Source organism: Dipodomys ordii, unplaced genomic scaffold (genome assembly GCF_000151885.1).
Source record: "Dipodomys ordii isolate 6190 unplaced genomic scaffold, Dord_2.0 Scaffold283, whole genome shotgun sequence".
NCBI lineage: Eukaryota > Metazoa > Chordata > Mammalia > Rodentia > Heteromyidae > Dipodomys > Dipodomys ordii.
Window position 1 is genome coordinate 279078 of NW_012267499.1, and position 20888 is coordinate 299965.

General features: G+C 36.1%; 1 protein-coding gene across 4 annotated transcripts in view; it reads left to right on the forward strand.

Annotated features, from left to right (window-relative positions):
- The window catches only part of Ankrd12 (ankyrin repeat domain 12), a 134803-nt gene extending 113915 nt beyond the window's left edge, over positions 1–20888 (forward strand). For all 4 annotated transcript variants that reach the window (XM_013036391.1, XM_013036390.1, XM_013036394.1 and 1 more), the window contains 4 exons: positions 2562–2660; positions 15834–15977; positions 17914–18009; positions 18590–20888. In XM_013036391.1, coding sequence (XP_012891845.1) covers positions 2562–2660; positions 15834–15977; positions 17914–18009; positions 18590–18775 — 525 coding nt within the window. In that variant the 3' untranslated portion in view covers positions 18776–20888. The remainder of the gene's footprint in view (positions 1–2561; positions 2661–15833; positions 15978–17913; positions 18010–18589) is intronic.

Sequence of the window (20888 nt, forward strand, 5' to 3'; positions counted from 1 at the left end):
AAAAAAGCCGGAAGTGGCGCTGTGGCTCAAGTGGTAGAGTGCTAGCCTTGAGCTGAAGAGCTGAGGGATAGCGCCCAGGCTCAGAGTACAGGCCCCACGACTGGACCAAAAAAAAAAAAAAATCCTTAAAATTTTAACTAGATGTTACCATTTTTTTCTGAAGAAATCAAGGTGGGGATGGGGACTATGAACTGCATGTCAAATTTGCAAAACTCAAAAAAATAGTTACTGCAGTTTGGTCTAATAGTCATTGCTAACAACAGTTTTATAGAAACTATTCTAAAAGTATTGTAAACGTGAATGTGAAAAGAGTAAGGCAGGTAGTAAGTATGTTCAGAGATATATGAGAGATGATGGATGGATGGATAAATAGATCATTCATTCCATAGTTCCATCCCTGAGATCTGTCAAGAAAATAATTCTTACCAAGACACCTAGGACACAGAATTGAAAGACAAAATCTATTAAAGATAGACAAGCAAAACAACAAAGGAAAAGCTTCCTCAGAAAATTTTCATAGATTCCCTTGACTATTAACCATTACCTGGTAATATATTAATTCCCAAGTTTACATATTTTTAACCAAGCCTCCCCTGGATTTCTGTTTAGCTACTTGTAGCTCTACTCTATGGTGTCAATTGAGTGTGAGCAAACTGAGTTTGTGAAGCTATACCAAACTAAATTTACCCTAAATCTTGCTTCTCTTTCTTCTTTCCCCTCTATGATCTCTCTCCGTTACCAGCTTGCAATTCTCTCACTAAAAACATGAGAATACTCCTTGGCTGTTCCCCTTCTTCCCTCCCCAAATACCCCCCAAACTGCCCCAGTCCCAGGGCTTGAACTCAGGGCCTGGGCACTGTCCCTGAGCTTGTTTTTGCTCAGGACTAGTGCTCTACCACTTGAGCCACAGCACCACTTTCAGCTTTTTCTGAGTAGTTTATTGGTGGTAAGTCTCATGAACATTCCAGCCCAGACTGGCTTCAAACTTGATGCTCAGATTTCTGCCTCCTAAATAGCTAGGATTCCAGGCATGAACCACTGGCACCCAGCTTTTTCTCCTTTTTATCAATTAGATTCAGTCACCAGTACTTTTAGACCCTATCCTTTCTACCCCATCATCATTTCACACCAGCATAACAGTGATTTGCTTCCTTACTTCCTAATAGACAGTCTTGTCCCTACTATCTGTTCTCCACACAACAGCAAACTATAAGACCTTTCAGTGGTTCCTTCTTACATAGAAAATCTCCCATATTGTGTTTTGCATAATTATATATTAAACACCTGTTTATGTGGGAAGAGGTTTTTATGATCGCAAAGTTTGGGAATGAATAACTTGTGAGATGAATAAAAGATGAATAAAAATACAAAGTATACAATATTCTAAACTTATTCTAGGACTATTTCCTGGAGATCATCTTTATGGACACAAGTGCTATGGAATAATCTTTAAGAAAAGCTGGTTTGCAGAATAGAATGAAAACTTTATTATTTTGCTTATGTTGCTCTCATCTTCATAGTCTACCATGCCTTTCACCAAAACTGAAATTCCAGGAACCTAAGACTAACTGTAGTTCCCTGTAAATACCATACAGTTTCTTTGTTTCTGACATTTATCATGTGTCCTCTCTTCTGGAGACATCTCCCTCCATCCTTACCTTTTTCTCAATAGTACAGTCTTCCCTCACTATTGCAGTTCACTTTCTGCAGCTTCACTATATCATTTTAACATATGTCTATATCTATATCTAATTTTCATATATTGCAGGACTCTGCAGTATATATAGATGTTTATATAATATTTATGATTGTATTTTGTGTAAAAAATTCTAACAGTATAAAAATATTAAAATGTGAATTAAGTTTAATAAGAGAGTAGGAAAAGTTTATAGGAGAGTGGGGTTTATAAAGCCTTAAAATATATATAAATAATATAACACTGCCACTTCACAGGTTTTCACCTATTGTGAAGCGTCTCTAGAATCTAACTCCCACCATAGGTGAGGGATTTCTGTAGTTCATTTCTAATAATAATTCATTTTACTCTGCTCTTCCTTTAAGATCTGTTTTATCTGCTGTCTGAAGTCTGTCTGCCTGTACTGATAATTTTGTAGGATCTATAATGTTATTATATGCAAATGGTACTGGCAGAAAAAAAAAGTTCTCCACCCCTATAGCAATTGAGTGCAAGCAAAGATAGTTTATGTTCCTTTATCTACAGAAAGCACAGTCCACTACAATATCAAACTAGATATGAATCAATATTTTATGTTATAATAGACTGTCACGTGAGATATCATATATGTAATATTTATAAACCACAAATTTATTAGCCCATATGTGATAGTTAATAAATGAAACATTCAAGAATTTTACTATTTGTATCATGTTTACTACAAAGAGAATTTGCTTATTAAACTGAGGTACCTGGCCTGCTACAATCCTTCAGACTATTTTTCTCTATTTTTATATCAGCGTTTCTGTTTTTGTTACTCTTCTCCCTATCACCTATTAGTGTAAGTAAAACCAAATACTTTTAACCATCTGTGCTTTTTAATTAGATTACACCACCACCTTCACTGTCAGATCCACTTAAAGAGCTTTTTCGGCAGCAGGAAGTTGTAAGGATGAAACTACGATTGCAACACAGTATCGAAAGGGTAAGATATATTTAAATATATATTTATAGATAAAAATTACTTTTCATACTGCTTTAAAATAGCCTAGAGTTTTTCATTAGTGAATTTTCCTTATGTAGAGCCATCAGGGAAAATGATTTGATTTTTGTTGCCTTGTACTTATTCAGTTGTAGGGAAAATGTTTATATTTCCTTTAATCCATGTTGTCCACGTTGAGTGTGTGTATATATATATATATATATATATATATATATATATATATATAATTAACATACTTCAATTGTACAAGGAAGGTTTGTTGTAACATTTCACACTTTCCCCCCATTATTACTCTTCCTCATCCCACTCACCCTTCTTAAAAGAATTTAAACAATCTCAACAAGTTTCATTGTTCTATTTTTATATATGTAGATAAATAGAACCATATTCATCCCATCCCATTGTTAGTCCTCCCACTGATGCCCACTTCCTCTCATTTGAACCTGTGTTATACTTTCCTGTCATTCTTTTCTTACTGTTAAGTGTGTTCATGTTTAGTGTTAATTGCACCAAGAAGTTTCACTATGGTATTTCATATATGCATACATTGAATCTCTTCATTGCTTTTCTTCCCTGGCTCCCCAGTCACTGATTATCAATAGCTTGCATTGAGTTTCCTTATGCACAGTTGTCCTGTACTTGCAAATTATTTGCCTTACATCTTTTTTTCCCCTTTTTTCCCTTACCCTCACCTTCTACATAGTTTGATAGTTAGAATTGTGTTATATGCATTAACGTGTATATGTGTGTTGTATGTATGTTAATCATGCATGTATGTATGTAAGTACATAGGTAAATGTTGTGAATAAGTATGTCTTTCAGAACTAGCTTCCTTCCATGTATGAAAGGAAAAGTACAATATTTTGCTTTCGTGTGTGTGTGTGTGTGTGTGTGTGTGTGTGTGTGTGTGTGTGTATTTGTAAGCAAGCCTGTCCTGTGGCTTGAACCCAAGGCCTAGGTGCTATTCCTGAGCTTAGTGCTTGAGCACTAAGTCATAGCTCTATGTCCAACTTTTTGGGAAATTGGAGATAAGAGTCTCATGGACTTTTCTGCCTAGGGTGGCTTCCTAAGTAGCTAGGATTATAGGTGTGAGTCATTGGCACCCAGCTCAATAGTTTTTGAGTTTGGCTCATCTTGCTCAACATGATTTCCAATTATATCCATTTTCCTGCAAATGTAATGACTTAATTTTTGTTTATGGTTATGTAATAGTGCATAGTACATGTATGTGCATACATATATGCATATATATTATATCTTTTTATCTCGATCTGTTCTTGGACATCTCTACTGACTCTACCATTCAGCTATTGTGAACTGCACTGCAATAAACTACTGCTGATGTCTTTCTGGTATATTGATTTATTCTCCTTTAGATATATGCTATCAGGAGTACCACGATGAGGCCTTAGGTTAGGTCTGTTTTTAGGTTTTTGAGGAACTTCCATACTGATTTCATATTGGTTCCACTAGTTTACATTATCAACATATGAGAGTTACTTTTCCTCTTCTCATCTTGTCCAAAATTTTTTGTTTGTTTTCCTGATAATTGTCAATCGGACTACAGTGAATAGAATTTTTGTGTAGTTTTATTTGCATTTCTTTTATGACTATGTATGTTAAACATTTCTTCATGTATCTAGTAGCCATTTGTACTCTTTTTGAGAACTACCTCTTTGATTATTTGTTCTTCTACTTTTCAGGTTTTTGAGTTTTTTGCTGTTTGTATACTATGGATATTAATCCATTGTCTGTTATATAGCTGGTGAAGATTTTCTCCCATTCCCTGGATTGTTTTTTTATCTCTGATAGTTTCTTTTGCTGTGCAGAAAATAATGTGATGTAGTCCCATTTATCAATTCTTTTTCTTATTTTCTGGGTAGTTGGAGGCCTATCCAGAAAATAATTTCCTGTGCCTACAACTTTCACTGTTTTCCTATAGTTAGTTGATTTAGAGTTTCAGGTCTTACTTTGAGGTGTTTGTTTTGTTTTGTTTGCCAGTCCTGGGGCTTAAACTCTTGGGTATGGGCACTGTCCCTGAGCTTCTTTTGGTCCAGTCTAGCAATCTACCACTTGAGTCACAGTGCCACTTCCAGCCTTTTCAGAGTAGTTTATTGGAGATAAGAGTGTCACAGACTTTGCTGCCTGGCTGGCTTTTTGAACCTCGATCCTCAGATCTCAACCTCCTGAGTAGCTAGGATTTACAAGCATGAACCACCATCACCAGCTTGGATTTTTTTTAAATTCATTTTAATCTAATTTTCTACAGAGAGACAGTGAAGTCTGATATTGTGGTAGTATGATACTTTCAGCCATGCTCCTTTTACTCAGAATTGCTTTTGTTCTTTATGCTTCTATATGAATTTGTTATTATTTTTTCTATTTCTGTGAAAAATGACTTTGGGACTTTATAATCAGTATTATATAGAATTTGTAGATACTTTGATAATATGACATTTTCACTACATTGATTCTGCCAGTCTGTGAGCATCTTTCTATCTTCTAGTGTATTCAGGAAATTATTTTTGTTTTTTTTTGTTGCTAGTATCAGGGCTTGAACTCAGGACTTCATCCCCTTGGTCATAGGTCTGCTTCACCACATGAACCTTCAGACCTTCAGACCTTTTATTGAGTAATTGGAGAACAAGTCCCAAGAACTTATCTCCCAGGGCTGGCTTCAAGCCTAGATCCTCCTGGTCTCCTCGTCCCGAATAACTATGACTACATGTGTGACCCACCACTGGGAGACTTTTTTTCTGCCAGGACTTGAAATCAGTATCTGATACATTTTCTTGTTGGCAAGCTATACCTCTAACCCCTAGAAATGAATAAATTCCAATAGTAAAAGTTAGGGCAGAAATTAATGAAACATCTATATTTTTTGGTGGAGTCTATAGGGTCTTGTAAGCATAAGATTATATCATCTGCAAATTGGCATAATTTTACTTGTTTCCTATTTGAACTTCCTTTATTTCTTCCTGTTATTACTCTAGCTAGAAATTCTAGTCTCATGTTGAAAAGGACAAGAAGAGTAGACACTCTTGTCTAATTTGAGTTTAGGGGAAATAGTATCCATTTTTACATATCTAATGTGATGTTGGCTATAGATTTGTCATATACAGTCTTCAGTAAATTCACATATTTTCCTCCTAGTTCATCAGAGCTTTGTATCAAAAAGGATGTTGAATTTTTCAGAAGTTTTTTTCTATGTAATTTAAGATGATTGTGTCTGCATAGGTGTTACATTACATTTAAGTAATGTATAAGGGAGGTCCATTTTAACCTGTCCATGTATATATACATGCATCTTGATCAGTTACTTCATTTCCCATTGTCCCTGCTCCTACTTCCTCCTTCCCTTACCAGTCTCATGAAGTTTCTTTGTTTCATTTTTAATGTGCTATGCAATTTAGTTTTGAATAAATTCATTAAAAACATCGGGCTGGGAAGGTGACTCAGTGGTAGAGCGCTTGCCTTGCATGCATGAGGCCCTGGGTTCGATTCCTCATCCTCAGCACCACATAAGCAAAAAGAAAAAAGCCGGAAGTGGCGCTGTGGCCCAAGTGGTAGAGCACTAGCCTTGAGCTGAAGAGCTGAGGGACAGCGCCCAGGCCCAGAGTTCAGGCCCCACAACAGGACAAAAAAAAAACAGTAAAAACATTTGCATCATTGTTCATCAAAGAGATTGATCTATATTTTGTGTGCCTTTATCCATGTTTAGAATGAGCATAATGCTTGCTTCATAAAATTATTTCAGTAGCATCTTTTCTTTCTATTTCATAGGATAGTTTAAGAAATATTGGTGTTAGTTTTTCTTTAAAGATCTGATAGAAATCAGCTGTGAATCCATTTGGTCCTGGGATTTTTGTTGTTGGGAGATCTTTTTTATTACTTCAGTCTTATTATTTGCTATAGATCTGTTTAGGTAGTTTATATCATCTTGGTTCAGTTTTTCAGATTAACTGTATAGTCTTTGTTTCATTAGTTTTTGCTCTAATTTTTACTGTTAGAATTTATCCATTTGTAGGAGTTGGAGGTGTGGCACACAGGTGATAAAGCACCAGCTGATCAGTACATGCGTCAGATACTGAGTTCAAGTCCAAGTCTCAGGAAAAAAAAAACAAAACTATTCATTTCAAGTTTATTTGAGTATAATTTTTAAAATGTTTTAAATTATGAGTATAATTTTCAAAATATTATCTCATTCTTCAGGTTTCTTTGGTATTTGTTGTCATATTCCCTTCTTGAATTCTCCCATTATTTCTTCCATGATCCATTCTTGTAGTTTAAGCTCCAAATATTTTCTGTAGTATCTTTTGCTGTTCTAGTTTAAATCCATGATGATCTGATAGAATACAGGATCAATTTTAGTTAGCTTGTATTTGTTAAGATTTGTTTTATGTGTTAAAATGTAGACTGTTTTGGAAAAAGTACATAGGCTTTCAAGAACAATATGTACTATACACTAACTATATGAAATAATTCTGTAGACATCTGTAAAGTCTACTAGGTCTATGGTGCCATTTAATTCTGAGGTTTCTTTATGTTTTGTTTGGATGCCATATCTATTGATGAGAGCAGGATGTTAAAGTCTCCCACTATGAGTTCTACTAGTGTGTCTTTAATGAACCAGAAATGTTCATTTCTTGAACATTTAGTATATATATATATATATATATATATATATATATATATATATTAACAACTGTAATTTCCTCTTGATGGAGTGTTCTTTTTATTAATATAAAGTGACCTGTGTTCTGACCTATTTGAGCTTGAAGTCTGTTTTATCAGTCTATTATTTTCTTTTGTTTTGTTTTTGTGCCAGTTCTGGGGCTTGAACTCAGGTCTAGGCACTATCCCTGAGCTTTGATGGTCAAGATTAGCACTATACCACCTCAGACACAGCTCCACTTCTGACTTTTTCTTGTTTAATTGGAGATGTATCTCATGGATTTTCCTGCTTGAACTAGCTTTGAACAGTTATCCTCAGATCTCACCATCCAGGTAGCTAGGATTATAGCTGTGAGCCACTGGTACCTGGCTATTTTATTATTTGTTTCACTTTATAAATTCTTAATATTTTTGGGGGGGGGGGTTCGGTCATGGGGCCTGAACTCCGGGCCTGGGCGCTGTCCCTCAGCTCTTCAGCTCAAGGCTAGCACACTACCACTTGAGCCATAGCACCACTTCCGGCTTTTTTTTTCTGCTTATGTGGTGCTGAGGAATCGAACCCAGGGCCTCATGCATACAAGGCAAGCACTCTGCCACTGAGCCACCTTCCCAGCCCCTTAATATTCAGAGTTTGAATTATGTCCTTCCATGCCCTCCTGGTACTTTGAATTTGTATTGAGAAATCTGATGTTTTTCCTCTGGGCTTTCCGTTGGAAGTTACTTGTTTTCTTTCTTTTGAAGCTGTCACTATTTTTCCTTATTATGTGTTTTTAGTGTTTTAACTATGTGTCTAGGATGTTTTTTCTCTGATCTTGCCTTTTTGTGTGTATTATAAGCCTCCTCCACATGGATGGCCCTCTCATTTTTTAGGCTAAGGAAGTTTCTGCTGTTATTTATTATTTTTATTTTATTTTGTTTTGTTTTGTTTTTGTGCCAGTTCTGGGGCTTGAACTCAGGTCTAGGCACTATCCCTGAGCTTTGATGGTCAAGATTAGCACTATACCACCTCACAGCTCCACTTCTGACTTTTTGTTGTTTAATTGGAGATGTGTCTCATGGACTTCCCTGCTTGAACTAGCTTTGAACAGTTATCCTCAGATCTCAGCATCCAGGTAGCTAGGATTATAGCTGTGAGCCACTGGTACCTGGCTATTTTATTATTTGTTTCACTTTATAAATTCTTAATATTTTTTGGGGGGGGTTCGGTCATGGGGCCTGAACTCTGGGCCTGGGCGCTGTCCCTCAGCTCTTCAGCTCATGGCTAGCACGCTACCACTTGAGCCATAGCACCACTTCCAGCTTTTTTTTTCTACTTATGTGGTGCTGAGGAATCAAACCCAAGGCCTCATGCATGCAAGGCAAGCACTCACTCTACCACTGAGCCACCTTCCCAGCCCCTTAATATTTTTTTTTATTTCTTCCCTTTCTAAACCCACAATTCATAGTTTTAATCATTAGATGGAGTGAGAAAAGGTTTGAAAATTCTGTTCTTGTCAGTGTTTTATCAATGTCTTTTTAATTCCTCTGCTTTATCATCAATTCCTGAAATTCTGTTTCCAGATTACTCTGTTGTATTAATCCTTTGAATATTTTTTATTTAGGCTATTGAGCTCTTCACATCTAAGATTTCAGTCTATTTTTCAATATTTCTTTATTGAATTTTTCTTTCATATCCAACATTGCCTTCTGTATTTTATTCAGCAGTTTGTTTCTATTCTCTTATTTGTTTCAGTCCTCCTTGAATTTATTCAGGTGGTCAGATGTTACCTCCATTTCATTGATCATTCTTGTCAATGTCTTATGAGCTAATTGTTTAACTTTATCAAAACCTCATTACTGTTAGTTCAGTCCTTTATTTTAGAGTTGTTGGCTTTTGAAGGGGATATCTTGCCTAGGTTATTCATTAATTTCATGATCTTTCACTGAGATGTATGCATCTGAGGCCAAAATCTGGTGGAGATTGCAGTCTCCTGTGGGATTTTTAGTTGGATATTTCTGGATGATTACTTAAGGATGGGTAATTGCTGGGTTGTACTGTTTTCCTATGAATACATTGGAGGAGTATGTTTCAGTTGTCAAATAATCTATGCTAGTGCTCAAGACATTGTTTCTGGAACTCTTCTCCATTCAGAATAGGGCCAAGTTTATTGTACAACCTTGTTGTTTGTGGTAATCCCTAATGAAGTCTATTCACCACTATTCCAATATCTTTAGGTCTATTAGAAGCAAAGATTTATATTTATGGTCTAGGAAGACTGTAGCCAAGAAGGAGTAGTGGCAATTACAGAAATGATTAATACTAGGCATTTGACTATGTAGGGATGGAAGAGATGGAGGCTAACCCTAGTAGGAAAAGTTTATTAGAAAGTAGAGATATTGGAAAATACTATAACTGATATCCTGTTACAGGATGAAGTGATGAAATGAAGAGAGTTTAATAGAAAATTATTTTTAAAAACCACAAAAAGAAAAAAAGATGAAGAAAGAAAACAAAGCCAAACTCAAAACCATTAACATGAAATTAAAAAACAGAAAAATAATATTTAGGCAATCTCATGAGAGTAGGTAATAAGGAAGATTAGAGATGTTGTAACCGGTATAGAAGGAAATAAAAGCAAGAGAAGACAGAGGAAACATATAAAGGGCAAAGGGCTACAGAAAGGGGACAAAAGACTGAAAAGTAAAAACTAAAACTAAAGGGAAAAGAAAGCAGAACTAAAAAATAATGGGAGGGAGGGGCCTAAATTAAACTTAAAACTAAATGCCCTAGATCAGATAATTCAAAAAAAATCCATACAATTTAAATGAATGCAAGATCAAAATGGAAACATTTATATATAATATTATATGAATTTTTAGTATGTATATATGTGTGTCTGTGTGTGTCCACAGCTCTCTGGGTTGCAGAGAGGTCCAAATCCTATGATTTAGACCTGGGTGGGAGGTCTGTCATCAGCTATCAGCATATAGAGCCAAAGGACAGGCTCTGGATAGCAAATTTTCTGCAGAAGTAAGTCTGAAAGGTTTTTTGCTACATTGTCCCCAGTTGATGTAATTCTCTTCTAGCCAGAGATTGTGGAGCCCCAGGTGCCAAGCCCATACTAGAATAGCTAATCCCCATGATATCACTGCCTTTGGTGTCTGTGATAACCCAAAAGTCCCTAAACCTCTCTTTTCTGGCCTCCAAACATCCCAGTCCCAAATGTAAAACATATGAATTACTTATTTATTTTTGTCATTTTCCATATCACAAGTAACTGAAACTATGGAAAGCAAACCCTCAGATGAGGGAGGAGGACTACTGTACCTACTAGGATTTTGAAAATAAATTAATATGAAAATTTAGGAAAATATTTCTAACAACTATGATATACAACAATATTTGTGATTTATGTTGATGACAAAGTTTCATATACTTATAACTGTAGTTTATGAACTGCATTTTTGAAAGCAATTCTAGTGGGAAGTTAGTGAGAATAAAGACAATCTTTCCAGTCCAAATTGACAGCCCACCTACCACCTTATATTGGTTGCTTGGATGTGTGAGTACCTGAGTTAATAACTTTGTCCTAGTGAAATTTTTCCCGCAAAAATTGATTCCAGCTGGGTGCTAATGACTCACACCTGTAATGCTAGCTACTCTGGAGGCTGAGATCTAAGGATCGCAGTTCAGTGCCAGCCTGGGCAGCAAAATCCATGAGACACTTATCTCCACCAGAAAGCCAAAAGTGGCACTGTGGCTCCAGAGGTAGAGCACTCACCTTGAGCTGAAGTGTTCAAGGACAGTGTCCAGGCCCAGAGTCCAAGCCCCATGGCAAAATAAATAAATAAATAAAACTGATACCATTCGAAAACTGCACTAAGTGAACAAGCCTTATAGGCAGAGTCCTGGCACAGTACCTCAGAACTACACTCTGTCCTACTTTGTCACTCCAGAAACTAGGAGAAAGCAATACTCACAGTCTATCCTAAGATGCTAAAGCCTGTGCTCTAGGGGGGCTCAAAGACAAACTTAACTCTGATCTATAATGGAGTATTTGGTATTTTTTTGCCTTTTATTTTTTAGCTGGTGTGTGTGTGTGTGTGTGTGTGTGTGTGTGTGTGTGAAAATATCGTGCTCTGTACAATTACATGGGTTACAATTACATGGGCAAGGTAATGAGTACATTTCTTATCAAGCATTGTTGCCTCCTCCTTTGTTTCCCCTTCCCAGCCCTTCCCATATCCCCCCCCCAACCCCCAACCTGAGTATTTGGTATTTAGACTATTAACTAATATCTATTTTCAGAAGAGAGTATTTCAACTTCAGAAAACATTGCATGAAAAAGTATTTCTCACATGATGTTTACTTTCAGAGTATTTTAGTTCCTCCTCTTAATTTTGTAGAGAACTGCAGCTAACTCTTTGCAATGGTATTCATAATTAGTTCTTATTATTATCAGATCAAGTTTTTGGATACTTACTACTTCAAATTACACTTTAAATTTATACTTAAAATTTTATTAAGTACTAGACTTACTTTTGAGTATCATTTGTCACAGTAGGTCATTTAGGGTGCTGAAGGTATGTCTCAAGGGATAAAGCCCTGAAGAATGAGTTCAAACTCTGGGTACAACCAAAGAAAAAAACAGGAAAGAAAGAAAAGAAAGAAGACCAACTAATTAAGGCTGAGTGAGTGCCAATGGCTCACACAATTCAATCCTAGCTGCTCAGGAAGCTGAGAACTGAGGATCACAGTTCAAAGTCAATAGGGACAGAAAAACATAGCAAGCAATCTAAGCAATAACCCCCAGACTTAAGTTCAAGAATGTAATTAAAGCCATGTTTCTTTGTCTTTTCACCAAATTATAGTATAGTTATTATTGACAACAATACACATTTGAATATACTATGGCCTGCATTCTCCAGTGAAGGAAAAGTAAAGTACATGTTATTTGAAGGCAAACTGGGAAATGTAGTAAGAAGACAAGGTATAACCTTCGTATTGTCACAATCTAACTTCTTTGAGAAGGCCAACAAAATGAAAAATATCTTAATACCTGGGGAGTTCTTAAGAGTCACCACTCTATCTTTTTGTGTCATTGTTACATTCTCACCAACCACAGATTGCAAGGTGATCCCCATTGATACTTTAAAAGAAAAAGGAAATACAGTTAGCAACAAATGTCTTAAGTCTATAGCCTGAACAAAAATGAATTGAGATCTGCAACTGGACTCCTAGAATTTTCACTCTGCTATATGGAAAAGATTATTCATTTTATTTTAATAGTTTTAGGACTCTTCCTAATTGGAAGTTTGGACCACATATAATTCATTAAAGCTGGATGTGTTTATTTCTGTGTAAATTCATTATAAAAGAGAAGCTGGCCAGCCACTTACCTCATGCTTGTAATCCTAGCTACACAGAGATGCTGAGATCTAAGGTTCATAGTTCAAAGTCAGCCTGGACAGGAAAGTTCGTGAGCCTGTTCTCCAATTAACCACCAAGAGAGGCAGAAGTGGAGCTGTGGCTCAAGTGGTAGAGTAATGGCGTTGGGCAAAAAACACAAGGACAGGCCCTGAGTTCAAGCCCCGGGACTGAAGGTAGGGTGCTCTTGAATCCACATGTTGTCCAGTAACTTCAGTTCAAAATAACTCTTGGGCCAAAGTGGCACATTTAGAGATGGCAAAGGATCAACTGATGAATGGGAGGAAAGAAATGTTAGATCCATACAGTGTAGTATTTATTCATAGAAAGGAATTACCTTATGTTAGGAAAATGGAAGAAAAAAGGAAGGAAACAGGCTGGACTCAATCTGCAATGTGCTAGGACCATTTATTGAGATAGCAGCAAGGGACACAGCCTTCTTGTGGGCTTGGAAACTGTGCAAAGAGGTGGGGCAGGAGTTGGAGGTCAATCCTTCATATTCTATCTCTGGATACATAGAAGGAATGGGCCAGGAGAGGAGAGGCAAGTCTTTCATATAGGATCTTCGGGTACATAAAAAAGACTGGGCTACAAGAGGAGACTACGAAAGAGGTCAGTGGTTGTCTTTTCTGGATACTCCTGCTGACATGGGGGTGTTGAGTCACTGAGGCTGGGGTCTTTAGGATCCAGGTCTGTGCTGGGCAGAGCAGGGTAGGGCAGTGTAAGTTAAGTCTCCAGTTGCCTGCAGTAATAGGATGGCCTTAATGTGCTCCCAGGTCCTGAGTGAGGGCTAAAGAGAAATTTCTGAAACAATTGAGAACAGGTAAAAGGCTGGCAAGGTGGCAGGTGGATATGAATGACACAGGAAAACACACCTTGGCACAAGCCGGAAAAGTTCCATTTGGAGCATAAGCCCAGTTGTAGCTCATTACAGGGGAGGAGGAATTTTTGTGTAACTGGACTAGGGGCAGAAAGGGAGTGTCTAGGGTTTCTGGAGATTGGTTAGGGGAGAAAATGGTAGACTGGTTACCAATAATCAGTCCATAAGCTAGGGCTGGATTGGAGTGGTCAGCATGGTGAGAGGCCTTGATCATTTTCTGTAACTGGACTATAGATGTATGGGCTATAGATGTTTGAATGAGAGACCCAGGAAAGTGCCAAGGCAAACTATCCTGAGTCCAACAAGATGCACTATAAATAGAAATAGCAGGTAACAAAGTCAAGAATGTAAGTTCCTGTCTATGCTTACTTTTTTTTTTTTGACCTCCCAGCTCTGGTTACTTTTGAAAGGGTAAATGTAAAGTGACTCCATTTATGATATGACACATCCCCTCTTACTCCAGGACTCACTTTGTCCCAGGAAGCTAGGTGTTTGTTGCTGGGATGGCTTGTCCTAGTGGGCATCTTTTTTGTCAGTCACAGGCCTGGGCACTGTCTCTGAGCAAGCCATTGGGTGTCTGGAAACAGACAATTTAGAGCCCATTTTGGAAAATTTGGTACGACTACGAGAGTGACCTGTCCTGCCACTTTCAGGCATCCCTGATGCTTTGGGAAGGCAAATAAATGGGCCCCAATAATTAGGGTAGTGTGTCCCCAAAGTCCTAATTAAAGGATTTCAAGGGATCAGCAAAGTGTGAGAGACTCCTAGAGTCTCTAGAGAACCCACAGACAGGTAATAGAGGACTTCTCAGAGTTCTCTTGTTCATGTCAGGATGCCTCTGTCATGGACCACGGGGCTGGTTACCTTGTTCTGAATGCTTTTGGGTTGTGGATGGAGTCAGACATTAAACAATGAAGATCCTCCTGCCTGGAGATCTGGAGTCTAGGGACAGAAGAGAGAGAATAGTAAGGGAAGATGGAGGAGGAAGAGGCATGGGGCAAGGGCTCTGTGTTCTTGGTGGAGAGAGGGAGGGTAAAAGGCTCCATGAAAGTTGGCCAGGAGGCTGGTGAAGGGGACCCAGTTGCTCGTGGGACTTCTCTCCTGAGTTTTGGCACCATGTTAGGAAAATGGAGGAAAAAGGAAGGAAATGGGCCAGACTCAAATCTTCAACAGGCTAGACTGTTTATTAAGATATACAGCAAGGTGCACAATCTTCCCATGGGCTTGGAGACTGTGCAAAGAGGTAGGACAGGAGTTAGGTTTTTATGAGGTCTGGGCAAGGAGGTAGAGGTTAATGAAAAAGTCATTAGGTCTAAAGAGGTGGGGCTTTTCAGTTAGGCCCACAATGGTATGTTAACAGGCAGGCTTAGGTAGAATATCCTGCCTGTGTCAGTCTGCACATATCTTTAGTGGCTTACCTGACATCTGTATGCACCTGAGAAAACAGGTTGAGGGTCAATCCTTCACCTTATATGCTATAATATGAATGAACCTCAGAAATATACTAAGTAAAATAAATCAAATACAATATAATGTGTGACTGTTCTTAACTGTTCAGTGCAAGTAATTCACATAGACGAACAGTGGATTGATTACCAGAAGCGTAGCTGCTTTTGAATATGAGGGGTTTTTTTTCCTGGTATGATGAATGAAAATGTTGTGAAATTAGATAGTGATGGTTGAACTTCTTAGTGAGTATATTAAAAACCGCCATATGCTTTTTTTGTTTATTTCAGTACTGGGGCTTAAATTTACTTCTTAGAGTTCTTACTTGGCTTTTTCCATCAAGGCTGGTGCTCTGCAACTTGAGCCATACCCTCCACTGCCAGTTTTTTGTTGGTTAATTGGAGATGAGAATCTCATGGATTTGACTGCCCAGGACAACATAGCTACCATCCTCAGATCTCCAGACTCCTTAGAAGCTAGGATTTAAGGTGTGAGCCACTGGTGCCCAGCTCACCATATATGGGAAAGGGAAAGGAAAGGAGAGAGGAGAAAGGTGAGGAAAAGGAAAGGAAAGGAAAGGAAGAAAAATGTTTTTAAAAAGAAAGTACTAGTTTAAAAGAGAAGATCTACTTGTACTTTTAGAACTAAAAATTTTTAAATTTTTCAAGCCTACTCTGAGATTATGATTGTTTAGCATACCTTAAGTGATTATTAGTTTTAATTGATTTTTGTTCATTTGTGAAACTAGGAAAAACTTATTGTATCCAATGAACAAGAAGTTCTAAGAGTTCATTACAGAGCTGCAAGAACATTGGCAAATCAAACACTGCCATTTAGTGCTTGCACTGTCTTATTGGATGCAGAAGTATACAATGTGCCCTTGGACTCACAGGTAAAGTGCTTTTTGATATATGTGTGTGCATATATGTGTGTGTGTGTGTGTGTGTGTGTGTGTGTGTGTGTATGTACGAACATACATACACGGAGTGTTGCCAAGAAATACAGCTCGTCTACTTTCAGAATCTATTCCCACAGAAGAAAGTTTAATTGAACCATCATTAGAGCTGAGAGGAGAAATACATCTCTTTAATCAAAGTACTTCCAGAGCAGCTGCCTTATAGGTCCTCAATCCTAAATTAGTGTTTATGTTCTCTGAAGAAATTGTTGTATAATTAGGTCTTTAGAAAGAACTATTTGAATCTTTCAGAAAGACAGATGAAAACATATTGATATAGTGCACTGTGAAGAATGTACAGCCTCATGTGGGTTGAGAGAATTTCAGAAGTAAGTGATTTGGTGGTAATGTGCTGCCTCGCCTGCAAAAGGTCCTAAGTGTGATCGGGATGAAAGAAGGGAACAGAAAGAGGAGGAGGGAGAAAACTGTCCCTGTAAACTTGTGAATGATCTTAAAATCAGAAATGAAACAATCAATACCTAAAGGAGTGGGGGAAAAGTTATCTTCTTGGGTTTCTTGGACTTGAAAAAACAACCTCCTATTTTTCACTTGGAAATGACTCAAGTGTTAAAGCATCCCACCAATTTTGAGGCCCTTAAGTTCAAACCCTAGTACTACAGAAAAAAAAGCATCCTCTTGAGAAAATTTGAAAAGTCATATGATGCTAAAGAAATTATTGCTTTAGACTACATTTCCTTTTCTTAGATTTCTGCCTTTATTCTTCTTTAAAAGTTAATGATACAAGGAACGATGTTATCACTTTGTAGTCATATACTGTTTTGTAGAATGGGAATTTCTTTGTACAACTACTTAAAGATAATAAAAAATTCAAAATAAAAACGTAAATGATACAAAATTTATATTGTAAAGGGGTTTTAATTATTTATTATATCTTGCCCCAAATATTCTTAGTGATCAAGACCACTTGATTTTAAATTTAAATGCTTGAAGTATCAAAAGGTAACTTATCTCTTGACTGAGAAGTGTATCCTGAAAGCATTTCTATATTTTTATAACCTTAATTAAATAAGGACATCCTTTTATAGCTGACTTTAGAATAAGATCTGAGTTTCAGGTATCTTGTAAGAATGGTCTCTGAGAAGCAAAGGCAGGGATGATTCGTTTTTTTTTCAGTCAGGACTGAATCTACCTGCCTGCTCTCCTCTCATGTACTTCCTCCTTTTCAAAATAAATTTGTAATAGTTTTAAAAGGTAATAAAACTTAAAGTAACCAAAAACTCTTTCTTGAGCATCAAAGAGGAAATAATAATTTCTAAGAATGTGAGTAGTATGACTTTGGGACTATCTGATGCCTAGATGTTACTTACACAATGTTGGTAAATAGCAGTATGCTTGGAGCATTGGAATGTTTCCTGTATGTAAAAGTATTGAGATGAAGACATTGAGGATATTCTTCATTCTCAAAGCAAGCTTAAGAGAGGTACTCTTGTCTTATCATATTGAATAGAAAATTGAGAGTATGTAGTTAGTTCAAAGTTGTATTTATACAGAAAGGTATACAGGGTTAAAATTTTGACTGCATCTTATCTAAATACCAAAATTGATATTTTTAAGACTGTATGCAAATTTTTTATGAGCACTTCAAAAATTGGTTTTGGAAGAATGTCAGTGTACAGACAGCTGTCTCTAACCTTTTTCCCCCTACAAATGATAAACTTCAACATCAAATTTGGTATTTGGTAGCACAGCTCTAGTAGTAGAGCACCTGCCTAGCAAACACAAGGCCCTGCATTCAAGCTCCATACCACAAAAGTTAGGATTGTAGGCTAGTGTCACCAGTACCAGGCTGGCATACTGATTTTCAAAGTGGTTTATTGTATTATATTCGACTGAATGTAACACTCTTTTTTAGTCGGATGACAGTAAAACTTCTGTGAGAGATCGTTTTAATGCAAGACAGTTCATGTCATGGTTACAAGATGTGGATGATAAATTCGACAAACTAAAGGTATGTCTGTTCACAAATCGGTTTATATAAGTGCTTTTTCTTCCTTAGAGAGGGCTACTCTCAGGAATAAATAATGAAAAAAAAATACTGATTAGCCATGAATTTTCACACTGGACCACAATTGACAGGGGAAAGAAAAATAAAGACAATTTAAGGACAGATGTAATATGGAGGGTCAAACTGCCATGTAAAAGTGATTACTCTTTTGGTTCTTTATGTTTCTTAGCCAGTTTATCTGTCTTATTATAACTCTAACATAATGAAGAATAGGAGAATAGTGAAAAAAGTAATATACTTTACAGATCTTTAGGGAAAATTCTTTGTCTTGAGATTTTTAATTATTTCTCCCTAGATTTTGCGATCCTTTTGATAATTTGAAATCAAATCAAAGTTCATAAGGTAAAAATGAAGTTACAGATACAAATGTTGTGTTGATACCAACAGGGTATATGAGAAATAACACTTGTAATCTGAATCCTTTTTATGCTCCTAATGTATTACCTTAGTCTTTAAACTATGAATGACATTAATTTTAAACAGGGCAAATTTAACTGAATAAGCTATTTTTCTCTTCTTTTAGACTTGTCTTTTAATGAGGCAACAACATGAAGCTGCAGCTCTAAATGCTGTCCAGAGATTAGAATGGCAGCTGAAACTCCAGGAACTTGATCCTGCCACCTATAAATCTATCAGTATTTATGAAATCCAGGAATTTTATGTTCCTCTGGTTGATGTTAATGATGACTTTGAATTGACTCCTATATAGCAGTTGGTACTTTCTTACAGTGTCATCCTAAACTGATGATACTCAGGCATTATACTATCTAATACTGCCTTTCAACAAAATACTGATATTATGCCTTTACACTTGTCCATTAAAGTTGGTCACATAGTAAACACTGTCATTTTATAAAAACTGAAAGAAATATTTTCAATCATAAGTCCAAACAGTTTCTAACAGAAAACTATTATTTATATTGGTGAAAAGTAACTATTGCAATAGAGTATTATGGCAGACTGTAGTAGATACTAAAAAAGCTGAGGATACCTGCTAACAGCGCTGGAAGTTGTTAGCACTCTAGTTAACAAGATAACCACTAGCATTTAAATCTTTCAGGTTTTACTAAAAATATTTCAGTAAGCTACAAGGTTAAATTCCTATGAAATAGTTTCTAGTGGAAGAAAAACTTGGGACAAAATTCTTCAGTTTATTGTGTGTAAATTAATTGTACAGTTTTTCTTTTGAAAGTTTTAATACTGTCTTCCTTTATAATAACTTATTTTATATATACTGTGCAGATGTACATCTTGTAATTAATGGTTGAAATATATACAAAATGATTGATAGTCAAAGTATGTACAAAGAAATAACTGTAAAACTGTTTTGTCTGTTTTATTGGACCAAAGTTGGGGCTTTTTTAGCAGTGTTCAGATAGCAAAACCTTTAAATAAGGCATGCACGTATTTGAGTTAGCTTGTGTTCATCATTATAACTATAAAGATGGTGGTTTAGTTGATTGCATGCTTGCTATAATTTAACTCTATCCACAATTGATGCCTGGGACAGTGTGAGGTATTTCATACCACTTTGCTGTGAGAGAATCTGTGACTTACTGTGTTTGACACATTATGTAGAATTAGTCATACAAAGAAACTTTACCTTTCTCCATCTTGAAGGAGTGTGTGGAACAGAAAAAATGCCTTTGATTGAAATTCTGAAATGTATATGTCTATTTTAATACTCAACTATGAAAGGATCTGTGAATATATGTAAATATGTTTAATAAATTCTATTGGTCTTGTTAAATCATTGTAAAACTTTTTTACATTGTTTAAATTTAATGTTTTAAGCTTAATAACCTTTGCACTTTTAAAATAAAAACTGGGCACTCATAAAGAAAACATACTTGGTAATCAAAATAAGTAAAAGGGTCTTAGGAATATTCCAATCAATCTGAAATGTTTATTAAAAATTGATTAATATGTTGTATTTTCCCTATATCAACATGCTAAACACATAATTTATGAACTTTTATTATTGAAATAAGATTCAATATGCTTTTTAAATAAAATAATTAGGTATGTTCCTAGAAAAAATACAATTTCTCCTCGAATATGATATAAATTAAATATTTTAAAATATTTCAAATCTGAAAACTGCTGCTAACCTTGTGAAACATCTTTTAAAAGAAAGTTAGAATAGTGTTAGACTTTTCAGAAGTATATGGGATAAAATTTACTAAACTTGCCACAATGCTTTCTTGAATTATGAAATAATACTGGGTGTTTTTATTCTGATAGAGAAAAATGGAAAGAATGTACAAAGAATAAATTTTAAATACAACTTGCAGTTTGAATATCCCTGCTAATGGGAAAGAATCTAAACATTTTTGAGTGCAAAGGTTCTTATTAAGCTGGGGGATTTTTGAATTTTTACTTTTATATTTTTGTTATTTCTGTACTTGGCATGCACAATAAAGCAGCCCAGATGAAAAATACACCGTGCAAGGACTTATTATAAAGGTTGGATGCAGTCTTCTTTAGAAATTTAGGTAAGAGATTTTGGCCTTATTTATTGGATAAGTGGGGCCAAAAAGGCAGGGTAGATTTTGAAGCACTGTTTTTTTGCAGTTAACTTTATTAAGGCTGGGAACATTTAAACTTAATTTATAAGAGCAATACTTTTTAATATGAAAAAAGACAAACTTTGTTTATATACTTTAGCCTAAAAAAGAAATTGACAAGATAATGTGGCAAATCAGATGAAAAAATCAGAGTACTAAATATTGACTTACAGAAAACAAAAGAGGGGTAAATTATAGAGTACTGTGTTCTGATGGTCTACTTGGAGAAAAGGCAGGGAAATACCACTGGCAAAA